The sequence below is a fragment of the Neltuma alba genome, unplaced genomic scaffold, assembly GCF_004799145.2.
Source record: "Neltuma alba isolate B1F8T4 unplaced genomic scaffold, ASM479914v2 tig00012082_pilon, whole genome shotgun sequence".
In the NCBI taxonomy this organism is placed as follows: domain Eukaryota; kingdom Viridiplantae; phylum Streptophyta; class Magnoliopsida; order Fabales; family Fabaceae; genus Neltuma; species Neltuma alba.
Genome location: NW_021636641.1, coordinates 1,464 through 26,722, shown reverse-complemented (window position 1 = coordinate 26,722; position 25,259 = coordinate 1,464). Strand labels below are relative to the sequence as shown.

Genomic DNA, 25,259 nt, shown 5'->3' with positions numbered 1-25,259 from the left:
ATTAAATTTGGTTAATTTTTCATTTATAGTTTTGATCATCTCTTAATTTTAATTTGGACTATTCTTTTCCAGGCCTGAGTCGTTGAGCCTTCACAATGCTTAGTATCAAATATGATTATACAAGATCTCTATTTTTTCCGAACATTTTAACACATCATATTTTTTATATAGATTTTGGGTCGAAGCTTTAGGAAATGCCAAGTAAAAAAAAGAAGATAAAATCAATTTGTAATACAAAGCTAAATTTCACAGTAGTTCTGAAAAGGCTAAGCCAAAACAAAATTAAAATCTTTGCTCATAAGTGCGGGGCCACCGCTGGGATGGGAATATGAAAATGGATAAAGGAAAGAGTTGTGTCCTGTTGATAAGGTTCAGTGGTGTCCTGTCGTGTCACCATGATTCTCGTCGTTTTCCAATAAAGGCCTCGCCCAACTTGGATTTTTCTAAGTTTTTTAGAAAAACTTTCCATTTTCAAATCATGCCAGCCACATCGCCCCAAAACTAAATTCAATATCATACTGTGTTCATACTATAGTTTTAGTAAATTATATTACAGAAAAAGTGTTGTGAACAGCGGAGTTGGTTCCCCATATATATATAAATATATATTAAAGGGAGAGTCAGATCCTAAAAAAATTAATTATAAAAAAATCTCAATAATAAATAACCAACTTAAACCTATTTTTATTTTCTACTTTAAAATTTATTATTGTTTATTCTTTACTTGTTTATAGATTTTAAAGTGATTAAATTCCTTTCTTATTAGGCTTGGTTATAATTCTCCCCATATTAAAATTCATCAATTTAAATGCATATATGGGTCATATTTGCAGGGGGAAAGTAGAGGGTGAGGTGCATGCATACTGAATTAATGAAGCAGGCATGATTTGAATAACTCCATTTATGATTTGCAGCATTTAAGAATAGGTGGGCGCCATGCCTACGTGTCCCCTCATTCTGATTTTTCTTCTAACCTGACCCTTCAATCAAGTGAAAGTGACTTACACAAAACCCACACACACACACACACAGACACATATGGATCTTCTGAATACGTTTACATTCAAATTATTAAATGGATTAGAAAATAATCTGGAAAAAGCTGGGACAAAGATGTAATGGTAGATGACATGGCTATGGATTTCAACTCAATGAACTATTCAAGTTTCAAAGGAAACTTAATATTCAAGATGAGAATGTGTGTGTGTGAAATCATGGAATCTTTGGAAGTAGTTTTCAGTTCAAACCAGGAAAAGATCAAGTTTATATTGCAAGTGGCAATAATAGACAATCGAACATATCGTTCACAGGTCACCAGAAGTTGACAATTATTTACGGCCAATATAAACTACTCGTGATGAACTTTCCTGTTACGTCTTCTTTCTTTCCAGAACTCAAATTTCTCAATATATATAATCAATTATCTTGGACCTGTGTATCATATAGAGCCTTTAGAACTTGATATAGAATCTATACGCACACACAATATACACTAGAGCAGGAGATTATAACGGCTATAGTTTATTAATGTCTATCATGATTAATAGCAAAGATTAATGTCTATCATGATTAATAGCAAAAGCCTAGTATATACATGTTAAAACAGTGATTTACTTGTACTCTTCCGGTCCTAAATATAAGACCTTTTTTGTAGTGTAAATTGCACTACAAAATGAGTCTTATATTTAGAATCGAAGGAATATTATTATTCATCATTAATTTAATGAAGCTCAGAGTGTTTTATGATTCCTAAAATAGTTGAAGAGGAGTGCATTTTTTCTCATACCACGCACTCTGATTTTTCCCAATTAATTTTTTAAGTTACTATTAACAACTCATGATATATTATTGAATCGTACGTTATACATTCATGAATATATATATATAGACACATAATTGATTTGTCGTTTAACTATATATGTATATGTAAAAACTGGAGTTTGAATGTAGGACCTGACCGTGAGGATGAGACCATAATAAGGGCCTGTCCCAGGCAAAAGTCTTGTCGGCCACCAAGTTTGATTTTTAACAGTTTGGCCCTGTGGATCTCCTTCAGCGATACTTCCAAATGTTTCCATATTCAGATGCATCCCCCGGTTAAGCCCAATTTCATTCCCACTTGTTGGTTTCAACTTTTTTAAAAATATGATTCAAATTGAAAAATTAATTTAGTGAATAATAATACTCCTCCATTCTTAAATATGAAAATAATTTTTTAGCATAATTTACAATGCAAAATAAGTTCTATTTTTGAAATTATGTTGTTGCGTATTGATTTCAAATTTGTACTCAGTATTTCGTTTTTAGAAACATATTAGCTGACAACGGATTCAAATGCGTCTGAGGGGACATAATTCCCCCTTTTTTTCAAGCATGACTCTATGAGATGAGATCTACGTGAGAGAAGGGCCATGTCGATGGACATAATCTCAAAGCAAGCGCCTCCACCGAATCATGTGGGGATTGCACGTGAGAAAATTCTTTGAATTGGTCTGTTGTGTTATGAATGTAACATACAAAATGGCCAGAAGGAATTTCCTCCGAGTACCTCCACCCAATTTGGAAAATCATAACCTACGAATTATGAATGAATGAGATGGAATACAAGAATATCAATTCGTCAAGAGCTTGTTATTTTCGTTTTCATTATCAACTTGAGGAGATGGTTTTGGAAGGCCACGAGGCTTGGGAGGTGTGCAGGCAAAATTCTTGACAATGGAGGAGTAAACGTCAAACTCCGCCTTCAATTTCAAACAGCAAGCTTCAATCCACTTCTCTGCTACACTCGTGGATACGCTGTCTTGGCTGTCCCTCTCATGTTCTTCAATGGCTGGTCGTATTTCATTGTATAAGTTATCAAGAGCACAGGTTGCCTCATTCTTCATTTCCTGCAAATATGTCCGAAAATTCAGATAACAGCTCAACATAAAGCTAAGGACTTGCTTGGGACTGAGGTAGGGGGCACTAGTTGCTTGGATTGGGATGTTCTAGATGGATTCCTTTTCGTCTAGTTTCTCATTTGCTCTTTCTTTCACCCTCTCCAATTTTCTTTTCTTAGGTATCACAAGCCAGACGGTACATAAAAAAGCTGCAAGGAAAGTAATACCTCATATCTTAAAATCTCCTCTTGTGCTTCTTTTGATGCTAAAGATTCAGCAGCAGACTTCACATCGACTTGCTTCTGTGTGATGTTTTTAATGCTTCCGTTATATTTCTTTGATTTTTTGGCAGGTATGGACCTAGGTCCAATGCGATAGTTTCGGGCTGCAGTATTACTTCTGATTCGTGATATCATTGCATTGTTCTGTGGAAAGGCCTGCTGAGTATCTCTAGGGTACAATTTCATATCGTTACTTTCTACCTCAGACTTTATCGGATGGACATGTAAACCCTTCGTTGGAACCGATCCAAGCGGCTGAATGCCAAAAGCAGTTGACTCTGATAATTGTTCAGGTTTTATGACAACATCCGTTGAGTGTTCAATTTTCCCATTAACTTGCATACCAGGAATGTCAGGGTGCAAGTTTCTAAGGACCTTTGAGAGAGGCTCATCCTCTGCAGAGTCATAAACTGGAATTTTCTCAACGCTGTACCTGTAAACAAACTACAGATCGATGAACTATATCACAAGTGCAGATTGACAGACCTCGCTAACAATTATCTATTTAATATTCATACAGCCATTAATAACTGAATGACAATAAACAACAATTATGTACTTAATACTCACAATTAGACCTTACTAACAATTATGTGCTTAATACTCACAGCCACTAATACTTTAAATGAAGAATGCTAAAAGAAATTAAAACATTAAAACCAGGAGAGGGCATAAGATAAATAACACATTACCTTTCATCATCATCTTCCCATAAATATGTATCTTCCTGCTCAGAATTTCCACAAAAATCAAAGATCATAAGCAAAGACCACAATTAAAAAAAAAAAAATTTGAGAGAAGTAACACAAAAGGGAGGGGGGGATTAGACACAAATAACCATAACAATGACACCGAAGTAGGTTCAGTAAACCATTGACATATAAAGTTACTCTTTGCAGCTAGTGCAATGATTTTCCCAGTTAAAGTATCATTTCAGTACAGATTCTTCCAGATGAAAACAATTTAACATCAAAACAAAGGCATGCAAAGGGGAACACTCAAGGGGAAGGGAAGGCACAAAAAAGAGGGGAACAAATATTAGTTCGCAGCTACTATTGAAGAGTGAAGAAGATCGATACAAAAAATATCGAGAGGTTGATCTCCCAAAACCAAAATATAAAAATTACCCATTCATTAGCTCAAAAGGGCTTTCCAATATGACATGCTTGACTCTTAAATGAGACCAAAAAGGATTCACAACATCATCCAAGAAGTAAAATTCATAACTTAATAGGCCCGTAGTTATCAATTTCAGCTAAAAAAACTGTAGGATCACAGAATCAATAAGGTCATAGAAGCAAAAAACATCAACATTTGATGCTTGAATGTTGCAGTGTTATTAATAGATTCACAAAACTTGCCTGAAAACCACGAGATTTTGCTCCAAGGAATCCGGAACATTTGGCTGCACCACAGAGGCAACGAACCTTTGCACCACCAAACCACTCAAAATTATAATCATATGCCAGTTCAGCTCCAACAGGTATATCTTGTGTTGCAAATATTCCAACTCTTATCTCACCCAAGACATTCCATTTCCTTGTCTCACAATTTGGCTGACTGCAAACTTAACAGGTTTAAGTTGTCTCAAATCTTGGGTCAGGGAAAATATGGACTACAACAAAAAGCCAACAATATATGCATGGTAAAGGTTTTGCTTTCAAATTAGCTTTTATTTGAAAAGATTTACCATGAATGATTTATAAATCTACCAAGGCTTCCCTTTCTAGTTGCATCAATGGATTCAGAAGCGTTAAGACAAATAATGAATGCATCCTTAAGACCTGCAAACTAAAGAGAACTTTTAGAAAACAGGGAGATCAGTTATCAAATGGAACATCTAACAAGTTAATATTTGACCTTGAATTTCATAAGCCTGGGCTCTTCGCTTGGCTTCTTTCCATGAAATTACTTCTCCACAATATTCGATGATAAATTGGCCTGCCTGTAAAGAGATTAAAGCTTAGAATTATAAGAATACCTAATAAGGCATAACCAAGTCAGAAAATGCCACAGTAGCCATGAATTCAAGCAACAAAGTTTCATTTTCTAATTGAAAGGTTTTGCTGAAACTCATAACATGATTACCTTAATATTCTCATCAGCCAAAAGACCCCATCCCCGGCCTTCAGTTTTGAACAACTTTGTTTTTGCATATTCACACTTCTGAAATCTCTATAACCATAAGACATGGTTTAAAAGAAATACGAAGTTGCAGTTAGTTTCATTCCATATAAAGATATAATGCAGCATGACACAGGTTCAGCAAATGATAAAACCCAACACTTAATGGTAATTATTCCTTAATGAGAAATTCAAATTCAAATAAATATTTAGGACTAGCAGATAGATGTGCAACATGTCATAATAAACACATTAAGACATACAGTCTAGCACATAGTAATCAAAAGTTTCTTCTAACAATTAAATACAAGCAGGATTTTTGCAATAATACACTTTCTTTAGCTTGTTCAGCATGGTAAAAAAGGACTATATTCTACTCAGTACTTCGAAATTGAAACTATGACAATACTAAGGAAGATATAACCCAAAAACATTTAACATCAAAACAGACAAGCCTAAACATGCACCTGATTTTTGCAAAAGACACCACACGGGCAATAGCCGGGGGTGCATTCAGAGCTGGTCAGTACATTAAGACAGCCATCCCCACATGCACTATCAGGGTCGCTAGGATTATATTTGCATTCACATATAGCAATATCCTCCTCCCTCTGCTTCACATGCCTATAAAACAAGAAAAGAGAATTAAAAGAATGAGCACAACAAGTAAAAGAATAGTGCACCTCGTAAGGCTTCGTAAATCATTAAGATCATCTACGTTTCATTTCACTGAGTTGTTTGGATTGAACTTCCATTCAGGTTGGTTTTTCATCGGCAGCACCTCCTTGCTCCTGAAGCTTATTGCCAGAGATAAGTCAAAGGTGGCTCTTCTTAAGTTGCAAGTAAGCCATTTATTTCAAAGTTAGTTGCTGAAAACATCCTTTATGATTTAGGAATTTATTATTGCCGAGGAGTCTTTTGGTTATCATTTATCTTATCTTTGGCTCTTGGAGAATTATCATGTATGATTTAGGATACATATAAAAAGGAGAGGGCAGCCATTTTGTGAGTGAGTATGCACAAACTACCAGTGTGCAGACCATCCCATTCATCATATTTCACTGTTTCAACCGTAAATCTCAACGAACTCAATGAAGGAAAACATATAGGCAGCCAGTAGGAAAGGTTTGAACTTCAGAAAACTCTGAGGAACTAATAAAAATAACCTCCTTCAGGCGTTCTAATTCTGAAGATAAAGAAATAGCCTTCTAAACATCCACAGAAAACAGTATCTGTTATATTATCAGGGTCTCCTTCAGTGTCATCAAGGGCTCGTGTTATATTACCAGAAATTTATCATTATCAAAGAAGGCACCAGAAGAGAAACATGAAACCAACATCCATATTGAATGCTGGGTAAAATACACAGAGTATTCTCAGCACTGTAAATGGTGGATGCTATTGACTACAATGGTCCACTTCAGTGTTATTTACCCTTTTACCCATCAACCGTGTTATACTAATATTATATATGTATATATGTACACACACACACACAAAAGAGAAAAACTGACCTTCTGTTTAAAAATTCATTCTGCGTTATATGGATGTATTGAGGAAATTCTTCAGCATGAGGATCCTTCAAAATCAATAGCTTCCATGTCACTTGACTCATATAAAATAACATGTGCAGTAATTGGAATAAGCCTGAAAATAGAGAAAGAAAATGGCGGGAAAACCAAGAAATAGCTACCATTTCGGTATCCAAGGATTGATTTTGAACGACTGTTTAGATGGCTGTCATAGGTATTTTGCAATCCCCCTGCCAAAAATAGGAAAGTTCATACAAGGCACCGAAAAGGAGTGTTCAAATCGGTTATCGTAGACAACTCATGCAAAGAACGGAAGAATTAAATAATTAATCCCCACTGGTCAACCCAAAAAGAAAGCGCTGGTTGCAAGTGGGAATAATGGATCAGAATTACTCAGTGCTCGTCAAAAAAATCATTTCTCCAGAAAAACAAAATTTTGTGAAGCTTCAAGAATCTCCATTTCTCCTATTGATTGTAAGAGGATGAAAAGATTCTCTTTTGTTTTATGTTCATATGGAAAGCTGGGGAGAATTCCTTGAGATTAGGTTTTATCATAAACATAGATGTTACGGGTTGTGCAAATTCACCCTCAGTATCGACATTTGACAGTCAAAACGAAGCGAAGATCAAGAAACTGAGAACCATTTGATCAGTGTTGTTTAACCTGGCAATGAGACATGATGCACAAAGAAACCAGAGATGACAGACCTGGAATGCCACCAATTACCGGTTCCCTCCGGCAGCGGCGAGGGCTTCAGGGCTCAGTTCAGGCCAGGTGGAAGTTAGGTTGAAAGTGGTTAGAACCCCGTCAGAGTTGGGTAGCGAAGCTGAAGACAACCATGGTGGAACTGGAAAAGAGGTTTTTCGCCTCGGACTAGCGCTGGAGCAGAAGGCGGAGACCCGTCGTTAATGCTGAAGAGGCAGGCGGGGATGAAATGGGTTGCAGTCGTCCTCAGCCCAGTTCACAAAATCGAACCAAGGAGGCGTGTGCGCACGCTGGGTGATCCATTTCCATCGGAACAAGCAGGCCAACTATAATACAAGACTCCTCGATCCTGGTTCCTCGGTTGGGGGGGGGGGGGTTGTGATTTTGATGTTAAACGCCAAACCTCATTTTATTTTATTATGTACTTTTAGGGGATAGTAAATTCATTAGTTTGGATTAAATAATTTATTTATTTTTTTCAATCTATCCATAATAGTTAGATATCCTCCAATTAGCAAGATAACTAATTTATAATGATTAAAAAATTAGTTTAAATTAGTTTTTTAAGAAAATATATATTATTTTCTTAAAATACTCTTTTTAATCATTTGTATAGAAAAATCATATTAATATATGTAGTTAATAGAGTTTCAAGGAAACATAATTTAGGGAAATAAAGTGAATGAGATTCTACACATAAAACAAGAAAAGAGTTACAATCAAGTCCTAATAAAGAGAAATAATTACTAAAATATTCTAATAACAATTTAAGTAATCTGTAAAGACAAGTTTTAAAATAAAAAATAATAACTTTTGAAACTTATTTTATAATTATTCTCTTTCTTTGGGACTTCATTGTAATTCTTTCGAAAACAAATCTTTTTAAGAGATATCAAAGATAATAGTACACAATATAAGGAAAAAAGTTAATATGCATTACTTATTTGATTCTTTTTATATTTTAGCTAGAAATTTTTTCATAACAGATTAAAATATTTGATTAAATTTTAAATTTCAGTAAATTATATTACTTAACGTAGTTTAAGATTCACTTCTTATAAAAATGTGTTTTTTTAATTCATTCTGCCTAGGTAAGAGATCTTGGAAGATACTTTATTTCTTTTTTTTTTCTAAAAACATTAGTTTATGGATCTGACATAACATCAAGAAAACGATCGACTTTATTCAAGGTCAAAAGAGGAAGAAGTGAGTTATAAGTGAAATAAAAGTAGAAAGATTGAGTTGCATCGAGTTCAAATTATAGTTAAAAGACATAATTAGATTAATAGTTGAAGGATCAAAACATTAATTTATAAAAATGGTTTTAAAATTCCATCCCAATGTTCTAATACTTAGTCCAAATAAATATCCTATACAATCCAAAGGCAGTCCGGAAAAGGCATTACACTGCGTAAAAATTATGTATGATTTTTTTTTTTGACCGATGAAAATTATGTATGATTATTATCATTTCCACGTAATCGCAAATCTCGGTTTAATTTTGGAGGCCTAAGGTGAAACCTTCAACCAGGAACGTGGTACGTACTTGTTCCTTTTTCTCCAAGCCTGTCATACTGCTATTAATTTCATATCGAGACAATGCCAAGGGCAAACATCCACCAGAGATCATCCTTTCAAATTTCACCTTTCCTCTCTCCTCAAAAGAGCGTCTTTGGTTCGGGGCTGTGTTGGTACTTCCTCAACTTTAAGAACTTTTTTTCTTTTTTTAAATTTTTAGATTAGTGTACAAACCTGTTTTGATAATTTGGGTATTCAGGAGATTTTTTGAGTGGAAATTTATATTAAAAATTTAAAATCATAATAATTTTATTTTTTATAGTTAAAAAACTAAAGCTGGACGTTATGGAGTGAAATTATTATGATTTTAAATTTTCAAAAATGAATTTGTATTAAAAAAAAGTTGGATATCCAGGAGTTTCGAGAAAAAAATTTTGAAACAAATTTGCACCTTAATCTTTTGTTTTTTTACTAACCAGAAATCCTCTCTGTCATAAAGTCCAAAAGTCACTAAAAATAAGTGAAAGAAAACTTTTTTTTTAATTAAAAGGATTAGTAATAATAATAAAAATTAGTAAACGAAATTGAATTGCCAATGAGAGGTGTTTATATTATATGCCACGGGGTGATATTGGCAAAAATAAACTCTCTTATGGAAACACTTTTAGCTAGTCTTGGCAGGCACTAGTATAGTAATACTCTTTTGATTCTTAATATAAAATTTATTTAACTAATTTGATTAGATTAAAAAAGTTAAGTAAACTAGTTAATTATAAGTAATATGACATATTTTTCCTAAAACACCATAATGATTTTTTTTAATACCCCTTTCCCCCTTCTACTTATTAGTTGATTATAGTTGAAGGAGTATCCATAAAGGTAATTTAGAAAAAATTGATAAATATAAAAAATGAATTTTATATTTAGAACCGAAACTAACTTAATAATTAGGTCCTATATTAAAGATAAAAAGAGTATTATTATTACGCGGAAAAAGAGAAACCAACATTTTAAAATCCAGAGGGTGACGTTAAGCTCAAACCGAAGGCCAGAGAATCCAGGCTGGCATTTCGCTTTTGGCCTTTCTGGTCCGCCTTTTTATTATTTTCCCTCCCTTTTATTTATTTATTTATTTTTGGGTTTTTCAGCTCCGCCACTATTAAGATGGAGCACTATTATTATTGGATTCCCCTCTTTTGAATAAGAGGAAAGGAAAACACATAATAACAATTTCATTGAAGAAACTCGAGCCTGGTGATAGAGAACGCACTATCTCCATCAGAACCGTTAGGATCGTGCCACTTAAGAGTTGACCCCACCGAGATGCCGACGTGGAAGGAGAGATTTCGAGCACAAATGGAATGGCAAAAAGGTAATTTTGCCGTCATGAATTTTTTTTGCAGGAGGATTCACTTGAGGATGGATTGGGGGGTGACAGTGACGTGAGATGGAAGGGTTCTTCTTCTTCGTCTTCTGCAATAGTATTCGTTGGCGCTATATATCGGCGCAGGGGAGATTTCCTCCTGAATATTCTTTAGCAAATAAAAAGCATGCTCGCAAATTCCAAACTCAAAATCAAAAACCACCATCGTTGAGATCACACCTTTCTCTCTCTTCCTTCTGAGGTTTTCCCCTCACGTTTCTCCCAAGCCCCTTCATTTGGTTTTTCTTCTCTCATCGTAGCGTTCGGATTTCGCCCTTCAATCGCTTCAGCGAGGATAGTCCCTCACCAGTTGGACTCTGATTCTCTTGGGGTTCTATTGAGGGGCTGTTTTCTGAATGCGCGAATGCCAGATGAGATAAACACTCGTTGCATGTATCGGGTCTTTGGCTCTTTCCCTGCATAGTGTGAATATTGCGTAAGATTCTTCATGGCAAAGCGTGTTTACCAAGTCTGGAAAGGGAGTAATGTAATGTTTAATTCACCTGCTTCTTCCTCTTTTTTGCAAATTAGACTTTTGATGCTTTACTTGCCTCTTGGGGATGCTCTTTATTTGTTGATGGGCAACCTTGTGGTTCCTTATAGATTGGGTGTTTTGGAATGATTCTAAGAGCTTAAGTGTGGTTTGAGTTTATGGTCCTTTTGGTTGCTTAAAAATGGAAGACGGAAAGTTTTAACTCGGACGATGATTTCGGCATCATACACTGGATATGTTGAGCTACTGTGAGGTCATGCGTTTTGTGAGTTTTACTACTTTGAATTAGCAGTTCCCTTCCTCTGCCCATCCATTGTGTTTGTTTTTGTGCGGCGGGTTTTGGGGCTCTATGTTCTGCCTTACTTCCTGTCAGACGAAACTTTAATGATGCTTTGGCTAGAGGAGTTGGTTGGACATAGCATTTAATGAGGCCATTGGATTTAGTATTGACCTTGGTTTCTGTCAGTTTTCTACTTATTTACGTTGTTTCACCTTTTTGCTGAGAAAAGGTACTGGAGATTCAGAAGCAGTACTTAATTAGATGCAATTGTTAGCCTCACCTTGGCAGGCTGCCTTGTATTTTGGACAAATAAGTATTTAAGATATTGAACTTGACTAATCTGGTGTTTTTTTCCTTCCATTTACCTGACATAGTTACTGAGTTTTTTCTTTTAAAAACATATTTGAGTTTATCAGAAAGGTAATGAAACTGAACAAGGTAACGTTGCAGAGGGTTTGAGTAATTGTCATGCTTTATCTGCTCTAGATGATGTTTTGTTTCTTAAAGAAGAAATCCTTATCTGGTAGTTTGGAATATAATCACAGCCAGCATCTTTTCATGTTTATCTTGAAACTACTTTATACACTTTTAGGTGTTTAGGCTGCAAATAAGTGTATGTTTAGGTTATGGTCCTCATGTAAATATTTTATAAATTTCACGCGGATGTTCTGCTAACATATTTGGAGTTTGGACAACTAGAAAAATGGCTTTTCTCTTGTGGATTTAAAAAGTGAAGAGACAGAGGAATCATGTGATGGATATGCTATCTAACTCTTTGTTTAGAATACAATTATGGCAAATAATTTTGTGCTCCCTTGGTCAAACCACCCTTTCGAGTTCTGACAGATTAACTATATAGTTTACAAATAGATTGATGAGTGATTGAGATATGATGTTTTTCCCCCTAACCTTTTGTTATTGGTTGGAATAGTTTAACTTAACATGGGAGTAGGATCAAGGGCCATGGAGGTGTTCATGCTATGATATGTAACTTTACTCTCGAGGCTTGTGGTGGAATGGGGTATTTAAGTTTGACCAATATATTGTCTTCAAATGACAAATATAATTTATTTTTTAGCTTTTGGGAGACTTTCTCTGTAACTTCTGATACTTCCTCTTCAAATGATGTTAGCATATTTTGATAATTTATTGCACGTTCAGGAGCTAGTAGTTTATTATCCATGGATTTTTATAGGATGTGAACATGATCTCTTCTGTATTGCCTTTAGTATTTTCATGCCTTCTTTTGTCTCTTGCTAATTAACGTGCTCTGTCTAAGTGTTAACTCTTCTCCTAATCATATGCAGAAGTTCATTTGTGGAGGGAGGTTGATATTTGGGCCTGATGCTCGATCCCTTCTTGTCACGTTGTTGCTGATTACCGTTCCAGTCATCATCTTTTGTGTATTTGTAGTGAGGCATCTTCGGCATGAATTTTCATCGTATGATGCAGGATATGCTATTCTAGTTATGGCAATTCTCTTTACTATTTGGGTAAGTTTTGTGAACCTTTTCCCCTCATTCTTTTCTATTCTGCATTTGATGAGTTGGTCCTTGCCATATGCACGCGTGGATCCTGTTTTGTTATATGCTCATGGTTCAAACGCTTCAGTTTACCATGTTTTCAAGACAGCTCTTATTTCTTCTTTTTTTCAGAAAAAAAAAAGAAGCTTAATTTTAATTATATTATCAAGGTTCCTCTGTTAGTTTTCCACTCATCTCGCTATACTGCCATTCCTCCCTCATTCTTGAACCTTTTAAGCTGACAGCTTGTGCCAGGGATCGAGCTTGTCATTGATGAGTGATATTTTGTTTTCTCCTGAACTTCTGTATGATTGAATTTTTTACCCTCTATAGCTAGCATGTACAAGTAGATGACTCTATAAAGCAAACTAATTTCTTATAACCATAAAGGAGTTGATCCCAAATACTATGAAAATATAAAGATGAAGGATCCCTAAAAGTGGAAAGAATTTGAACAGATATTCAAATAAACAAGAGAGAAAAGACAAAAAGAAATCATGGCTGAGAGAGCTAGTGCGAAGCTCAGCAAGCTTCATCCAGAGTGGGAAGGGCTGATGCCCTCATAATGTTCCATTATGCAGCCACACTTGAGCCCTAAAGATATTATATGGTGGAAAGCTGAACTGTTTCCTTTCAGAGGCAATACAGAATGCATCTTTGAGCTATACTCTTGCCCAGTGTCCACCAATCATCGGGGCCTGTTATGAATTAATGCCAATGCACCTGTTGCTGCTGCCTATTTCTTTCTTTTCTTTCCTTTTTTGTCAATCTTTTTTAAATTTTATCAAAATAATGTAGGAAGTTGCCTTGATTATATTTTTCTGTGTTTGAATTATGCTTCTTGTGAAAGTTTCATATCATGATTGATTTTTCATTTTTTACCTAATCTTTGTCTGGTCTCCTAGGGTTTGACGCAACATAATCCCTATAGTCTATGTTTATAGGTTCTGGGTATTCTCTTTCTTACTTCATCACGTGATCCGGGCATTATTCCAAGGAATTCAAATCCACCAGAGGAAGAGTTTCGTTATGATTCTTCAGTTTCTGCTGATGTAGGGGGACGACAGACACCAAGCCTTCAGTTCCCTCGAACCAAAGAAGTAATGGTCAATGGCCTTCCTGTAAGGGTGAAATACTGTGAAACTTGTATGCTGTATCGTCCTCCACGCTGCTCACATTGCTCCATTTGCAACAATTGTGTTGAGCGTTTTGATCACCATTGCCCGTGGGTTGGTCAATGCATTGGATTGGTACAATAACTGACTATCATAAGAATTACTATTTTTTATGATCTTTGTTTTCCTTTCTGCTGATGTTCTGGACTATTGTTGTTGCATCTTATAGTACTTTATTTGTCTTTTCCTGTGTGCAGAGGAACTACCGTTACTTCTTTCTGTTCGTATCTTCAGCAACTATCCTATGCATATATGTATTTTCCATCTCAGCTTTCTACATTAAGGTTCTTATGGATCATGGTGATGGCACAGTTTGGATGGCAATGAAAGAATCCCCCGCATCAGTGATAATAATGATTTATTGTTTCATCGCTCTGTGGTTTGTTGGTGGACTAACTGGTTTTCACCTATACCTTATCGGCACAAATCAGGTCAAATCCATTTCTTCTTACATTTCTAGCTTTCTTATCTTTTTTAATTAATTACCGTTTAGGGTACCTTAGGGTACCTTAAGGTTAATATTTAAATCTTTGGTTGGGATTCGGAAGTAGCTTCATGATAGTAAATTCCTAATTCCACCAGCGATGCAGGGTGGTTGGAAAACGGACAAAATCATGGCATAGCCCATAATAGTTAATTGATTTAAATAACATATCCACATTAAAATCTCATATGTTTTAACTATTTCATATGAAGATGGCAGCCCAAAATTAGGCTGTCTACTTAGTGATGGAAAATGATTATCTGCATACACCTTCCACCTCTGTTGTAATTTTGAAACTGTCATGTGCGCGCACACACACACACATATATGGAGGGGGGAAGAGAGAGAGAGAGAGATGTTGTCATCATGTTCCCAGCGTATCTTTTGAGTGGGGTGTTAGTGAATGCTTGGTAGGATGCATCATATTCCCAATCCATATCGCATATGATTGTATGGTTTGCTTTCTGGAAATTGATCCATGAGTTGTCACAAGAAGATTCTGATCACCAAGATTATTACCCGTTTTTTGCAGACTACCTATGAAAACTTCCGGTACAGAGCTGACAACAGGGTTAATGTTTATAATCGTGGTTGTTTAAATAACTTTCTGGAAGTATTTTGCACTAAAGTTAAGCCCTCCAGAAACAATTTCCGGGCCACTGTACAAGAGGAGGTTCAGAGGCCACCGCCTCAAGTCAGTACCAGGGAACCTGAACCTGAAGACGTGGTTGGAGAGCCACGTCCTAAGGTTGAAGATGATCTAGATATTGGTGAAGATCTATTGAAGATATCACAGCGTCGGGATATTGAAGAAATCGAGGAGGACATCCAGAGTAGAGGGAGCAATGGACCTCCACTTAACACTTCGGAGGCTGACTCAACTTTGCAGTCAGATCACCGAGCTCAGACAATTCGGTCTGATGCTAGGCACTCAAGTTGGGGAAGGAGAAGTGGGAGCTGGGAAATTTCACCAGAGGTCCTTGCCAGTTCAAGTGTCACTGAAAGCAGAAGCTATGTTGCTTCTAATGAGGTGCGCCAATGACCTGTGGTTTGATTTTCTGATGTTAGCATGCCATCAATATGAATGATGTGGGTTTTACCTGGAATATTGTGAGAGGAAGAGGAGACCTGATGATCGGAGTTTATGGAGCAAATGGAATTTGAATTGATGGAAAGGTCTGGGTGCAAAATCTGAGTGGACCACCTTGTGGCAATCCTCTGGCTTTGTTGGAAAGCATAGAAATGCGTGTTTTTATTTGCCTGATAGTTTTTTCCTCTACGGTTCGATATGTGGCCGGCATCTACGCTGCTGGCTATATTCTTTGTGTAAATAACCAGTTGTGAAAAATGCTAAAAATTTCCCTGCTTATTGGGTTTTAGGCTCTATGTACAAACTTGGTTACCAAGTAAAAAAATGCTTTCATCCAAGCTGTTGATATGAAGTGGTCTTTTCTTTTCTCTTTTTTTTTTTTGGGGTGAATGAAGTGGTACTCCTCCCCTGTTTAATAGATGTTTGTTTTATATTTAAAATCTATTTTATATATTTATTAATTTTTTTTAACAATAAGAAAAATCAAGTAAGAGAGGAAGGAAAAGAATTAAGAAAGATGTTTAGGGTCTGTTTGGTTCAATGTGAGGAAGAGAAGGGGAGGGATTTTAATGGAAGAAAAGGAAGGGGAGGAGAGTGGAAGGATTTTAATATTATGTTGTTTGGATTTATAAAAAAAGAGGGAAAAGGTTTTAATATTACCTTGTTTGATTCATGAATAGAAGGGAGGAAAAAATATTTTGACATTAACAATTTTACCCTTATTTTATTTAAAATATAGGCATAATGGTCACAATATGATAAAATATTGTCATTTCCTTTCAAATCCTCCCAATTTTGGAGGGGAGGTAAAATTTTCCCTCCCTTCCAAAAATTTGTGTGTTGGCAAACAAGGGGAAATTATTAAAATTCTTCCCCCTCCCCTTCTCTCCTCTCCCCTCCAAATCCCTCATACCAAACATATTCTTAGGGTGTTTTAAAAAATATATCATATTAACTAATTTAATTAATATTTTTAATTTATTTAAATTAATTAATTAAGTTTTATATTAAAAATCGGAAGAGTATTTTCAGTGATAGAGACTATTAGGATTTTTAAAAAACTAATTCAAATACCTTTTGGCTTTGAACCCAAACTAACAAAATCTACATCTACATGCGTACCCAGAAATTAAAAGAAAAAAAGGGGGAGAAATAGAAAAGTATGCCAGGGACACATATACGATTAACTTTGGGCTCTCTAAAGGACTTAGAAACCACATAGAAATTTGTGTAGTAAAGGAATATGATTATGTAATTAGACTACGAGTTTTTTTTTTTTTTTGAAAAAAAGGTCGTACTATTATTATTTGTGAATGATATGACTTGCTAATCGTCAGTTTCGAAAAAAAAATGTAATGCCATTTAAAAAAAAAAAATCTAAGACAACATTAATGATAATTTTTCCAACTATCATCATCAACTTAATTGAGTAAGAGATGATAATGACATGGGAGAATACATAAAAGAATTAGGGGTACATATATATTTGAAAATTTGAAACACTAATGTATTTCTTAATACATTAAAACTTTAACAGTGAGATAAAACAATGGTGGGAATATATTCCATATTTGCTTATTGGTTTACCACCATGCATGACTAAGAATTAAGTATTCTCCATCATATCGTTTCTTCTGGGATGCCGACGATATCCATTTCTGCAACCTCCTAAATTATTTTGCGATATTAAACATAGAAAAATAACAAAAAAGAACTGAACAATAATACATCAGCGTGTTAGAAGAAAATGTTTCCTTTCTGTAAGAATACAATCACATCGTTCTTTATACAACAATTAATTACATGAAGAGAATACAACAAAAAGAAAACATCTTCTGATCCATCTCTCAATATATATAGAATGAGTTTTGAATTGAACTGTTAGAAACTAGTCATATAAATTCCAGGATTGATAAAACCACATCGAATCACAAATATATGCATGATCAGATCTCTGTATATATATAAATGTATGAGATCTTGAGGTTAATGAGGAAACTCTTGTAAGACCAGCTGAATCAAAGATCTCAAGAGCTTGTTGGTGTCATCCATGACAGGAAGAAAACCCTTGGGCTCTCCCGATGCCAAACTGGTTTCACACAATCCAATCTTAACGTCAGCATCGTTAAGGCTCTGCTTAGCCGTCGTAGGATCAGCTGTGAAATTTGCATAAGCACCCGTGAAACCAACAATGGCGTCTTGGTAATTCTCTACGCATGTCGTCGACGATGGATCGATGCTATCGGACGTCATCTTGTCCGACATGTAAAGCACCGCCTTCGATGCGACCGCCGCCGACAGCTCTATGGACAGCGTTGACGTGGTGCCCGCCGGCAACGACTCTATGTACTTCTTGTCCTTGCCCTCGAGGATCTTCTCGCACTGTTTGGGGTTTGCGGCTAGATCGCAGATATGGTCTGTGAAGGACTTCGTACCTTGGCTCGATTTCACGATCAAGGCGATTGAGCCGGAGACATGCGGTGCCGGTGAGACCGCCGGTGCAGGAGTGACGGTTGATTCAGACGGTGATGGAGCCGTGCTTGGGGGCGCTGACAAGCCAAGAGACTTGGTAACCAGGTCTTTCACGGCCGGGGATAGCGATGGCATGTCAACACTATACTCATCAGAATCCTGCTTCTTCTTCTGGCCCTTGTGGTGGCCCTTTTTGTGGCCTTCGTCGGAGGGTGTGGGCGGTGATAGCTCACTGGCTGATGGTGGCGGTGGCGTTAGGGTGATGGTTTGGTCTTTGTTTTGCTTTTTCTTATGTTTCTTTCCTTTGCCTTTTGCAAGAGCAGGGTGGAGGAGGAGGGATAAACACAAAAGCATGAGGATCAAACACCAAGCTGAACGACGAGCCATTTCGATCTGTTGTTCTTAATTAATTCAGAAATGGTGATGTATACGTAACCAGGTAATGATGTTTCAGGAGGTTTTTATAAGCATCGTCCCATGTTTGCTATAATTGTTGTGTTTGATTTGATGTTTTATCGGTTTGAAGATGAACACTTTTGGTGGATGAATTGTTAGTTTAAGTTCCGAGGGCAATGAGATTAACGGCTACCGATTCGGTAGGGCCCCTAAACTAATTTTCTCAACTCCAAAAATAGAAATGTCAAGGTCAACAAAACTTCTGTTTTCATATTTGGTAATTCCTATTTTGAGGATTTTTTTTGGAAAAAAAAAGGTTTGATATAAATTTGACGCAACGTTAGACTAATATTTAACTTCAATTTGACCAATGCCTTCTGCCACTCAAACTTTTCTTCAAATTTAACTTCAATATTTTCAGAAAGTTGTGTCATTTTTCTGACTAGTAAAAAATTTTCTCGTTGTTTTTTTCTTTTGCTAAAGTATAGGTATCTTTCTATTGAAGGCAATCCTATTTGAAGCACTGTTGAGCATTAAATGTAGGCATCTCTCTCGGTGAAAATTTGAATCTTAGTTTGTCATGTTGTGAGGGACTAACCCATTCTGCTAGATCCAATTCCCATTGGTTTTATTTATCAATTCACGAGAAATAAATTGCAACTTGTTTTTTGGAGGATTTGAACCGCCCGAGAAAATACAGAATGAGAATAAAAAGCCCAAAGCCTCATCATATATGAGTGGGCCCATATCAGAGGCGAGCCCAAATGTCTCTGGGGCTAATCGGTAAAACACTGTGAAGAACATCAGAAATTCATGAATGGGAGAAAAGCTCCTCATTAAAAATTGTATTAGTGAAAAAAGATTAAATCAGAATATTAATATTCCATACCTACAAAATATACAGAGTACTGCTATTTTTTGTGCATAAAAATTTATCATGTTTTTGTTACCAATAAAATTTTTAATAGGAAAATTTATCCGATTTTTTTTTTGGGCGTACTGATCCCTTGTAGTATTTAAAGGCAAGAATATGAAGTCGTATTGTAAAAAATTGACTATTTTTAATTGAACAAAGTGAATACATAATACTACCTCCGGTCCTTAACATAAGATCTCGTTTGAATTTTATTTTGATTCTAATTATAAGATCCTAATTTACTTTGTCTCTCTTATTTATGCATTTTTTTCCAAGATAGTCCCTATAATAATAGCAGTTCTAACCAATAAACTTAATTAGCAAGAATCTTTTAAGAAAGACAATACCTATTTATTATAAATAACTAACTTAACTTATTTTTTTAATCTCCTCAAATTAGTTAACTAGCTCTTATAATTGAGCAGGAGATAGTATATTCCAAATATGACTCCCACGACAAAAATATGATAAGGAAGGAATGCTACATATTAATGTATTCAGCAGCCAACGGTCCAAATCATAATTCACTAACACAGACGAAGCACGTTTTTATGGTCCCAACTATTTCGTTTTGAAAAACAAAACAAAAGAAAATTTTCAAACACCTGATTCAATGGTTGGCATGCTCTGAAATTTGGGTGGGACAGAGAGTGTGACTGCTAATAGGAACAGAGGAATTGATAATTATCAGTTAATTAAGGAGACTCTGTGCATCTTGACTTGATCTTTTAATTCGTGTGTCAATGTATATATATGGGGTCACATCTTCATATTCCTTACAAATCATAAGTATTTTTTTTTATTTTTCTCACAAATAAAGATTTTTAAAAAAAAATTAATACGCCATAATTAGAGACTTGTGGGAGACAAATTAAATGATGGTCATGGACGTTAAGTTGAAAGTTGAGCCATCCACACCATAATTCCACAGAATTTTAACAAGTGACTAGAAAGTGAAACAAAGGGAGATGTCGGCACACTTCTGTCCTTTTTTTTTTTTTTGGGTTTGGATGTCTGATGAGAGAACTTGAAATCATACGAATGTTTTATTTCTATCGGATTACCAAAGGAACCACAAGATATCATGTGTGAAGGTAAGTATAACTATATATTCTATTTTTGATCTATCTCTCATCCAAAAGAAATAATAATAATATGAACTTAAAATTGTTAGCATTAGGTCTATGTAAACACATCAGAAAAAGTATAGAGTGCTTCTTTTAGAAGCTATTTGGGTAATCTCAAAAATACTTTTTTATAAATTGAGACAAATTCCTTTATATATTTATCGTATATCATAAAAGTACTTTTAAAATTATGATTTTGTTTCTATCCAAATACCCCCTTAATTTGGACTATTCAAATTGATTTTAAATGGTAATAGTTCAAATTCAGGAAGTGTTTGGCAACAATGAAAAAGTACTTTTCTGTAAAACGAGACAAATTTCTCTAAATATTTACTCTGTATACCGTAAAAGTACTTTTAAAACCATAGTTTAGTTTCTATTCAAATATCCTCCCAATTTAATTGGTTTTTACATTTTAAATAAGATTTTTATTTTAAGTGATACAAAGATAATATTTGAACAGATAGTTCTAAAAAAATAAATTTAATATTAAAAAATTTTAAATTAAAAATTTTAAATCTTAAACATTCAAACCATCTTTTGAACTTTTCAAATTTCATTGGAGCAATGAGGACTGCAGATCTATCTTGTACTAAGAATAAACTAATCCTGAATTATAAACTAATTGCCGCTTTGCCTTTATCTCTTTTCTCTTTATCCTCCCTCATCCTTTAATTGTTCCCTCCTCTTTATATCATCTTCTTAATATACCATTCATTGGAACGCAAACAAGAATCAAATTTAATTCCATCAGCTGCATGCAGATTCAGCAACTTTTCTCATCTTTAAATAAAATTAACAATAAAATTGAAATTGAAATTGAAATACTCCTTTTCTTTGCAATACACTGCATATTGTAAAGACAATAAATAACGTCTTTGAATAAAAAGAAATTTTTTAGCAGATCTACTGTATCAAATTTGTATAGACCGAATTAACTATAAATAGAATATAAACATATGGAGACCAACAATTTCTGGTATGGACACTCTTTTTTTTTTTTGTTTAAATGACTAACGTATGGTTGTTGTATATGCTTATACATCTATTCATAGTCAATTTAGTCAACAAAATACTTTGACACCAAATTTATTTCAAGAATTCTCTTCACCTGGACGGCGGAGGATAGTTGCCGGTGTCTGACCATGTTGACGTAGGAAAATACGAGGTGTCTCCGCCCTGAGTCTGGTTTCCCGGTGGTCGGAAATAGCCTATTTGCTGACCGGAAGGTAGGGGAAATGAAGCAGGGGATAACTGACTAGAAGGTGAAAATGTAGTGGGAGATGAAGATGACGACAATGATGATGGTGAAAACAACGAAGAAGACGATTGAAGAGCACTCAATTGAGAATTGTAGAGCCATTGCTGCACCAAACCCGGCGGTATCTGCTGCGGCGGCTGTGGTTGCCGTTGACCTTGGAAGTCGCCGGAACTCTGGAGCATCTGGGAGTAATTCCAATAGTCTCTGACCAAATCAGAGGGCCCCTGAAAAGACGACGCCTGCATGAACGGAAGCGCCGCCGGGGACTGCTGAAGGACGTGGGTGGTGGCAGGAAAATTTTGAACGGGCACCGGAACTGCTCTGACGTTTTCCGGAAAGTTCAGTTTGGCTCTGCTACCCCTGAACCTCAATGCGGCTTCGTCATAAGCTCTCGCGGCCGCCTCCGCCGTGTCGAACGTGCCAAGCCAGACCCTTGCCGCCTTGTGGGGGTCGCGAATCTCCGCTGCCCACTTACCCCAAGGCCTCTGCCTCACCCCTCTGTACCTCCTCCTCCTCTCCCCTGTTTCTTCATAGGAAACAGTTTCACTCGACGGCATCACCGGTAAGGCCGAAGTAGCCACCACCGGTGCGTCAGTTGCAGTGATATTCGAAGCTTCCACCTCCGTCACTGCTAATCAAAGACAAATATAACTCACACATACACACTCTTCTTTATGCTTAGAAAAACGCCGTTAACTCACTCATACAAATTCTTCATGGTTAGAAAATGGCACTACATTTATATCTTTATCGTATGAAGCTCGTACAGAATCTGTTCGGTGCAATATTCAGGTGAAAAAGTTCTGTCTGATACATGCAATATAATTCATATTGAACTATTCTCTAGGTTACTAAGTAAGATCAAAGTGCGAATAGGTTCAAACAAAACCATTTGTTGTATTTGATTAGACATGTGAAGTGAGAATCAAGTTAACTAATTGCACCTGTTGATGCAGACTCGTTCTGTGATGATGCAGCGAAGTCACCAATGGCGGCTTTGAATGCGGCTTCTTCTTCTTCCTGACGGCCTCTTTTCTGACCTAGCCATGAACCAGAGGCAGAGCCCATAAGAGGACCTGAGGAAGATGAAGAAGGAGACAGACGAGGAGATGAAACATGACCAAAAGGTGACATCATAGGAAAACCACTTATTCCTTGGAGCCATTCATTAGTGTCTCTGTGTCCAGATGAACCTGATGACACCACATGCGTAAGCGCCGAAACCATTGCCGACAACTCTCCGGCTCTGCCATACTCTGACATCACAGGCTCCACGGATTCAGCTATTGTCGTCGTTACAGCCGCCTCTTCAGCTCCGTTAAACCCTGCCGACTGGGACTGCCGGTTGTGAGTACTTCCCTCGCCGCCGCCGCGTTCTGACGTGGACCTCACGAGCTCCCCTGATCGCCGATGGTGCGCCACCGTGAGCAAGCATATGTAAATACCGCTTCTTCAAAAGGGAAAAGGAAGATGTACCCAGGATTTATTTCGCCGATTCCTGAGGACCCTTTTGGTGATTTTCTTAGAAACCGAAGGGTTATATAAGGTTGGTTAGAGAGATCAAACGGGAACGGATCGCCATTAAAATAGAACTCGCAGGCACAAACACCCCACTTCCTTTTTACATGCATGCACGATGGACACCTCCTTTCTAATAAAATTCTTCTTTTTGATATTTGAATTCTTCCAAGAAATAATAAAATCTGCTAGTATAAATATAATGGAAATACTGAATTAAATACCCTATAATTGATTTACCTAAAAATAAGAAATACTCTGAAAATGAGAGGGGAAATTACATTTTAATACTCAGACTCGAACAAAGTTCAAAATTAAATAGACAATGATAAAGACGATACATTTCTGAAAGATTAAAACATACCGTCAAATTTTAAGGATTTCTTATCATGTCTTTCAGAAAATTTATTATTTTATCCAGACATACCGTCGGCACAAAAGTTACTGTACATTATACATTTGGAGATGAATCAATAAAAAAAAAAAAAAAACCTAACTCTTATATGGTCGTATATTTTTTTAAATTTATCATTACTTTTTTTTTTTGCAAACCTAAGTTTATTATTACTGAAATGTTAACATAAGTACAAAATTTTTGAAAACATTACATAATCTCGATGGCGAAGTTTATAAAATTTAGTATTCAATTTTAAAAAGGGATCGACATTAAGTATTCAGATAATAACTTTTACCCCAAAATATAATTATTATTCCTAGGGCATTCCGTGCAATTTTCATTAAGTATGGGTCATGGGACGTAATTGTCGCTTGAAATAGATAACGAAGTCATGTAACGGGCTGCCGCCTTTGTTAGGATGTTCACACATGGTGGTGGGCTAAAGGACTTTTGACTCAGATTTAATATTTTGGTGCCACGTGGGGGCAAGTTCTGATCCATTGGACCCCCCTGAACACGGTCGGCTCGTTTTGGGATGAAACAAAGTTCATCTTTGAATTGAACTCTTTAATTTGCGCAGCTGAGCTATCTGCCCATAACAAGTCAAAAATTACATTTTTAATTACATTTAGCCTCCTCCGGGTGGCCAATTTGGATTGCTTCATTTTTTTATTTTGGAAACGTGGCATCTTTGTGCACACTAACGAATAAAGGTATTTTTGAAAAAAAATATATTTTGCATATTTATTATCTCCAATTAATTTTATTATCAACGGGGTTCAGTTAACTATCTCTCTCACAAAAAGTGATCAAGGTAATTGAGAGAGGGAAGCAAGCAGTTTTACCAAAATTGGATGTGCTGCAGATTAGGTAACATGCATGAATCCTAGTTTTATGTTCTATTTTTTTATAAGTTATTAGATCAAAATTTAGAAAAGAAAAGTAGCATTCTTGGATTCATAGTATAATAGTAGTATATAATTAACCAAACTATGGGAGATTTTTTTAAAATATAATTTCCCAGTTAAATATGCAAAGAAAGAAAAATTAAAACGGAAGGTGCTTGTCTTCGAAACGAAAGAATGTGTGATGGTATATGGTCAAACCACGTCTCTCTCTCTCTCTCTCTCTGAAATCAGAGAATTGAAGCCAAATATTATATGAATCCGAACTTCATCAGCAGGGCATCATTTAAATTTAATTAACTTTAATTTCTGAACAAAAAAACTTTAGATTTAATTTGCGCGTGTGTTCATAAGGACACTAGCTTCCTAATTAATTAGGATTATTGGGAGATATATTCGCAGGTAAATATTTTGTTACCCAATCTGCTCCCACAAACTGAGTCATAAGTTAAAGGAGAAAATATTTCCCTATAAAATAATAAATAGATAAATAAATGCAAGACGTGTCTATATATTCACCAATAAAATGAAGGGGATATTTTCAAATTGAAGATGATCCAAATACAGGGATAACGCTGTTCGTACCGAATTTTCATTAGGTTTGGTTTATTGTTTGACCTAATTAATCGTAGGCGTTTACCCTAATTAATATTGAACTGATTAATCAGCTAAAGTTTTTTTTTTCTCCGCACGCTTTTCTTCTTTTTTTTTGGGTTTATTTTTGCGCGTCTTTTCTTTTTAGATGCTAACATTATATAT

General features: G+C 35.8%; 3 protein-coding genes across 5 annotated transcripts; 1 reads left to right on the top strand and 2 right to left on the bottom strand.

The window, feature by feature from the left end:
* Positions 1 to 2,418: 2,418 nt before the first annotated feature.
* LOC114722116 (histone-lysine N-methyltransferase ASHH1) lies at positions 2,419 to 7,872 on the bottom strand. Of its 2 annotated transcripts, XM_028908051.1 has the most exons (11): positions 7,525 to 7,872; positions 6,978 to 7,046; positions 6,799 to 6,863; positions 5,752 to 5,908; positions 5,249 to 5,335; positions 5,021 to 5,105; positions 4,851 to 4,944; positions 4,522 to 4,720; positions 3,853 to 3,887; positions 3,107 to 3,593; positions 2,419 to 2,888 (listed from the first exon to the last, which is right to left on the bottom strand). In XM_028908051.1, exons 2-11 carry the CDS (start codon positions 6,978 to 6,980, stop codon positions 2,613 to 2,615), a joined length of 1,488 nt encoding a protein of 495 aa, XP_028763884.1. In that variant the 5' UTR covers positions 6,981 to 7,046; positions 7,525 to 7,872; the 3' UTR covers positions 2,419 to 2,612. The 2 variants fall into 2 exon arrangements, with proteins under 2 accessions (XP_028763884.1, XP_028763883.1); XM_028908050.1 differs by having other exon boundaries at positions 6,978 to 7,554.
* Positions 7,873 to 10,516: 2,644 nt separating this feature from the next.
* On the top strand, positions 10,517 to 15,876 carry LOC114722117 (protein S-acyltransferase 8-like). Of its 2 annotated transcripts, none has more exons than XM_028908052.1 (5): positions 10,517 to 10,950; positions 12,544 to 12,729; positions 13,704 to 14,009; positions 14,132 to 14,365; positions 14,951 to 15,876. In XM_028908052.1, exons 1-5 carry the CDS (start codon positions 10,912 to 10,914, stop codon positions 15,458 to 15,460), a joined length of 1,275 nt encoding a protein of 424 aa, XP_028763885.1. In that variant the 5' UTR covers positions 10,517 to 10,911; the 3' UTR covers positions 15,461 to 15,876. The 2 variants fall into 2 exon arrangements, with proteins under 2 accessions (XP_028763885.1, XP_028763886.1); XM_028908053.1 differs by having other exon boundaries at positions 10,518 to 10,899.
* A 5,327-nt stretch (positions 15,877 to 21,203) lies between these two features.
* Positions 21,204 to 23,342, bottom strand: LOC114722121 (ethylene-responsive transcription factor ERF110-like). The gene is made up of 2 exons (XM_028908056.1): positions 22,625 to 23,342; positions 21,204 to 22,308 (listed from the first exon to the last, which is right to left on the bottom strand). The coding sequence occupies exons 1-2, from the start codon at positions 22,941 to 22,943 to the stop codon at positions 21,527 to 21,529; spliced, it is 1,101 nt and encodes a 366-aa protein (XP_028763889.1). The 5' UTR covers positions 22,944 to 23,342; the 3' UTR covers positions 21,204 to 21,526.
* Positions 23,343 to 25,259: the final 1,917 nt, after the last annotated feature.

What these genes read in the sequence shown, in the direction of transcription:
- LOC114722116 (XM_028908051.1), bottom strand. An exon ending in TGGGAAGATGATGATGAAAG is followed by an intron (nt 3,594 to 3,852) that starts GTAATGTGTTAT and finishes GTTTGTTTACAG; the next exon opens with GTACAGCGTTGAGAAAATTC. An exon ending in AGGAGATTTTAAGATATGAG is followed by an intron (nt 2,889 to 3,106) that starts GTATTACTTTCC and finishes ACATATTTGCAG; the next exon opens with GAAATGAAGAATGAGGCAAC.
- LOC114722117 (XM_028908052.1), top strand. Translation starts at nt 10,912, where the DNA reads ATGGCAAAGCGTGTTTACCAAGTCTGGAAAGGGAGTAAT. An exon ending in CAATTCTCTTTACTATTTGG is followed by an intron (nt 12,730 to 13,703) that starts GTAAGTTTTGTG and finishes CTATGTTTATAG; the next exon opens with GTTCTGGGTATTCTCTTTCT. An exon ending in ACCTTATCGGCACAAATCAG is followed by an intron (nt 14,366 to 14,950) that starts GTCAAATCCATT and finishes CGTTTTTTGCAG; the next exon opens with ACTACCTATGAAAACTTCCG.
- LOC114722121 (XM_028908056.1), bottom strand. Translation starts at nt 22,943, where the DNA reads ATGTCAGAGTATGGCAGAGCCGGAGAGTTGTCGGCAATGGTTTCGGCG. An exon ending in GAACGAGTCTGCATCAACAG is followed by an intron (nt 22,309 to 22,624) that starts GTGCAATTAGTT and finishes TTTGATTAGCAG; the next exon opens with TGACGGAGGTGGAAGCTTCG.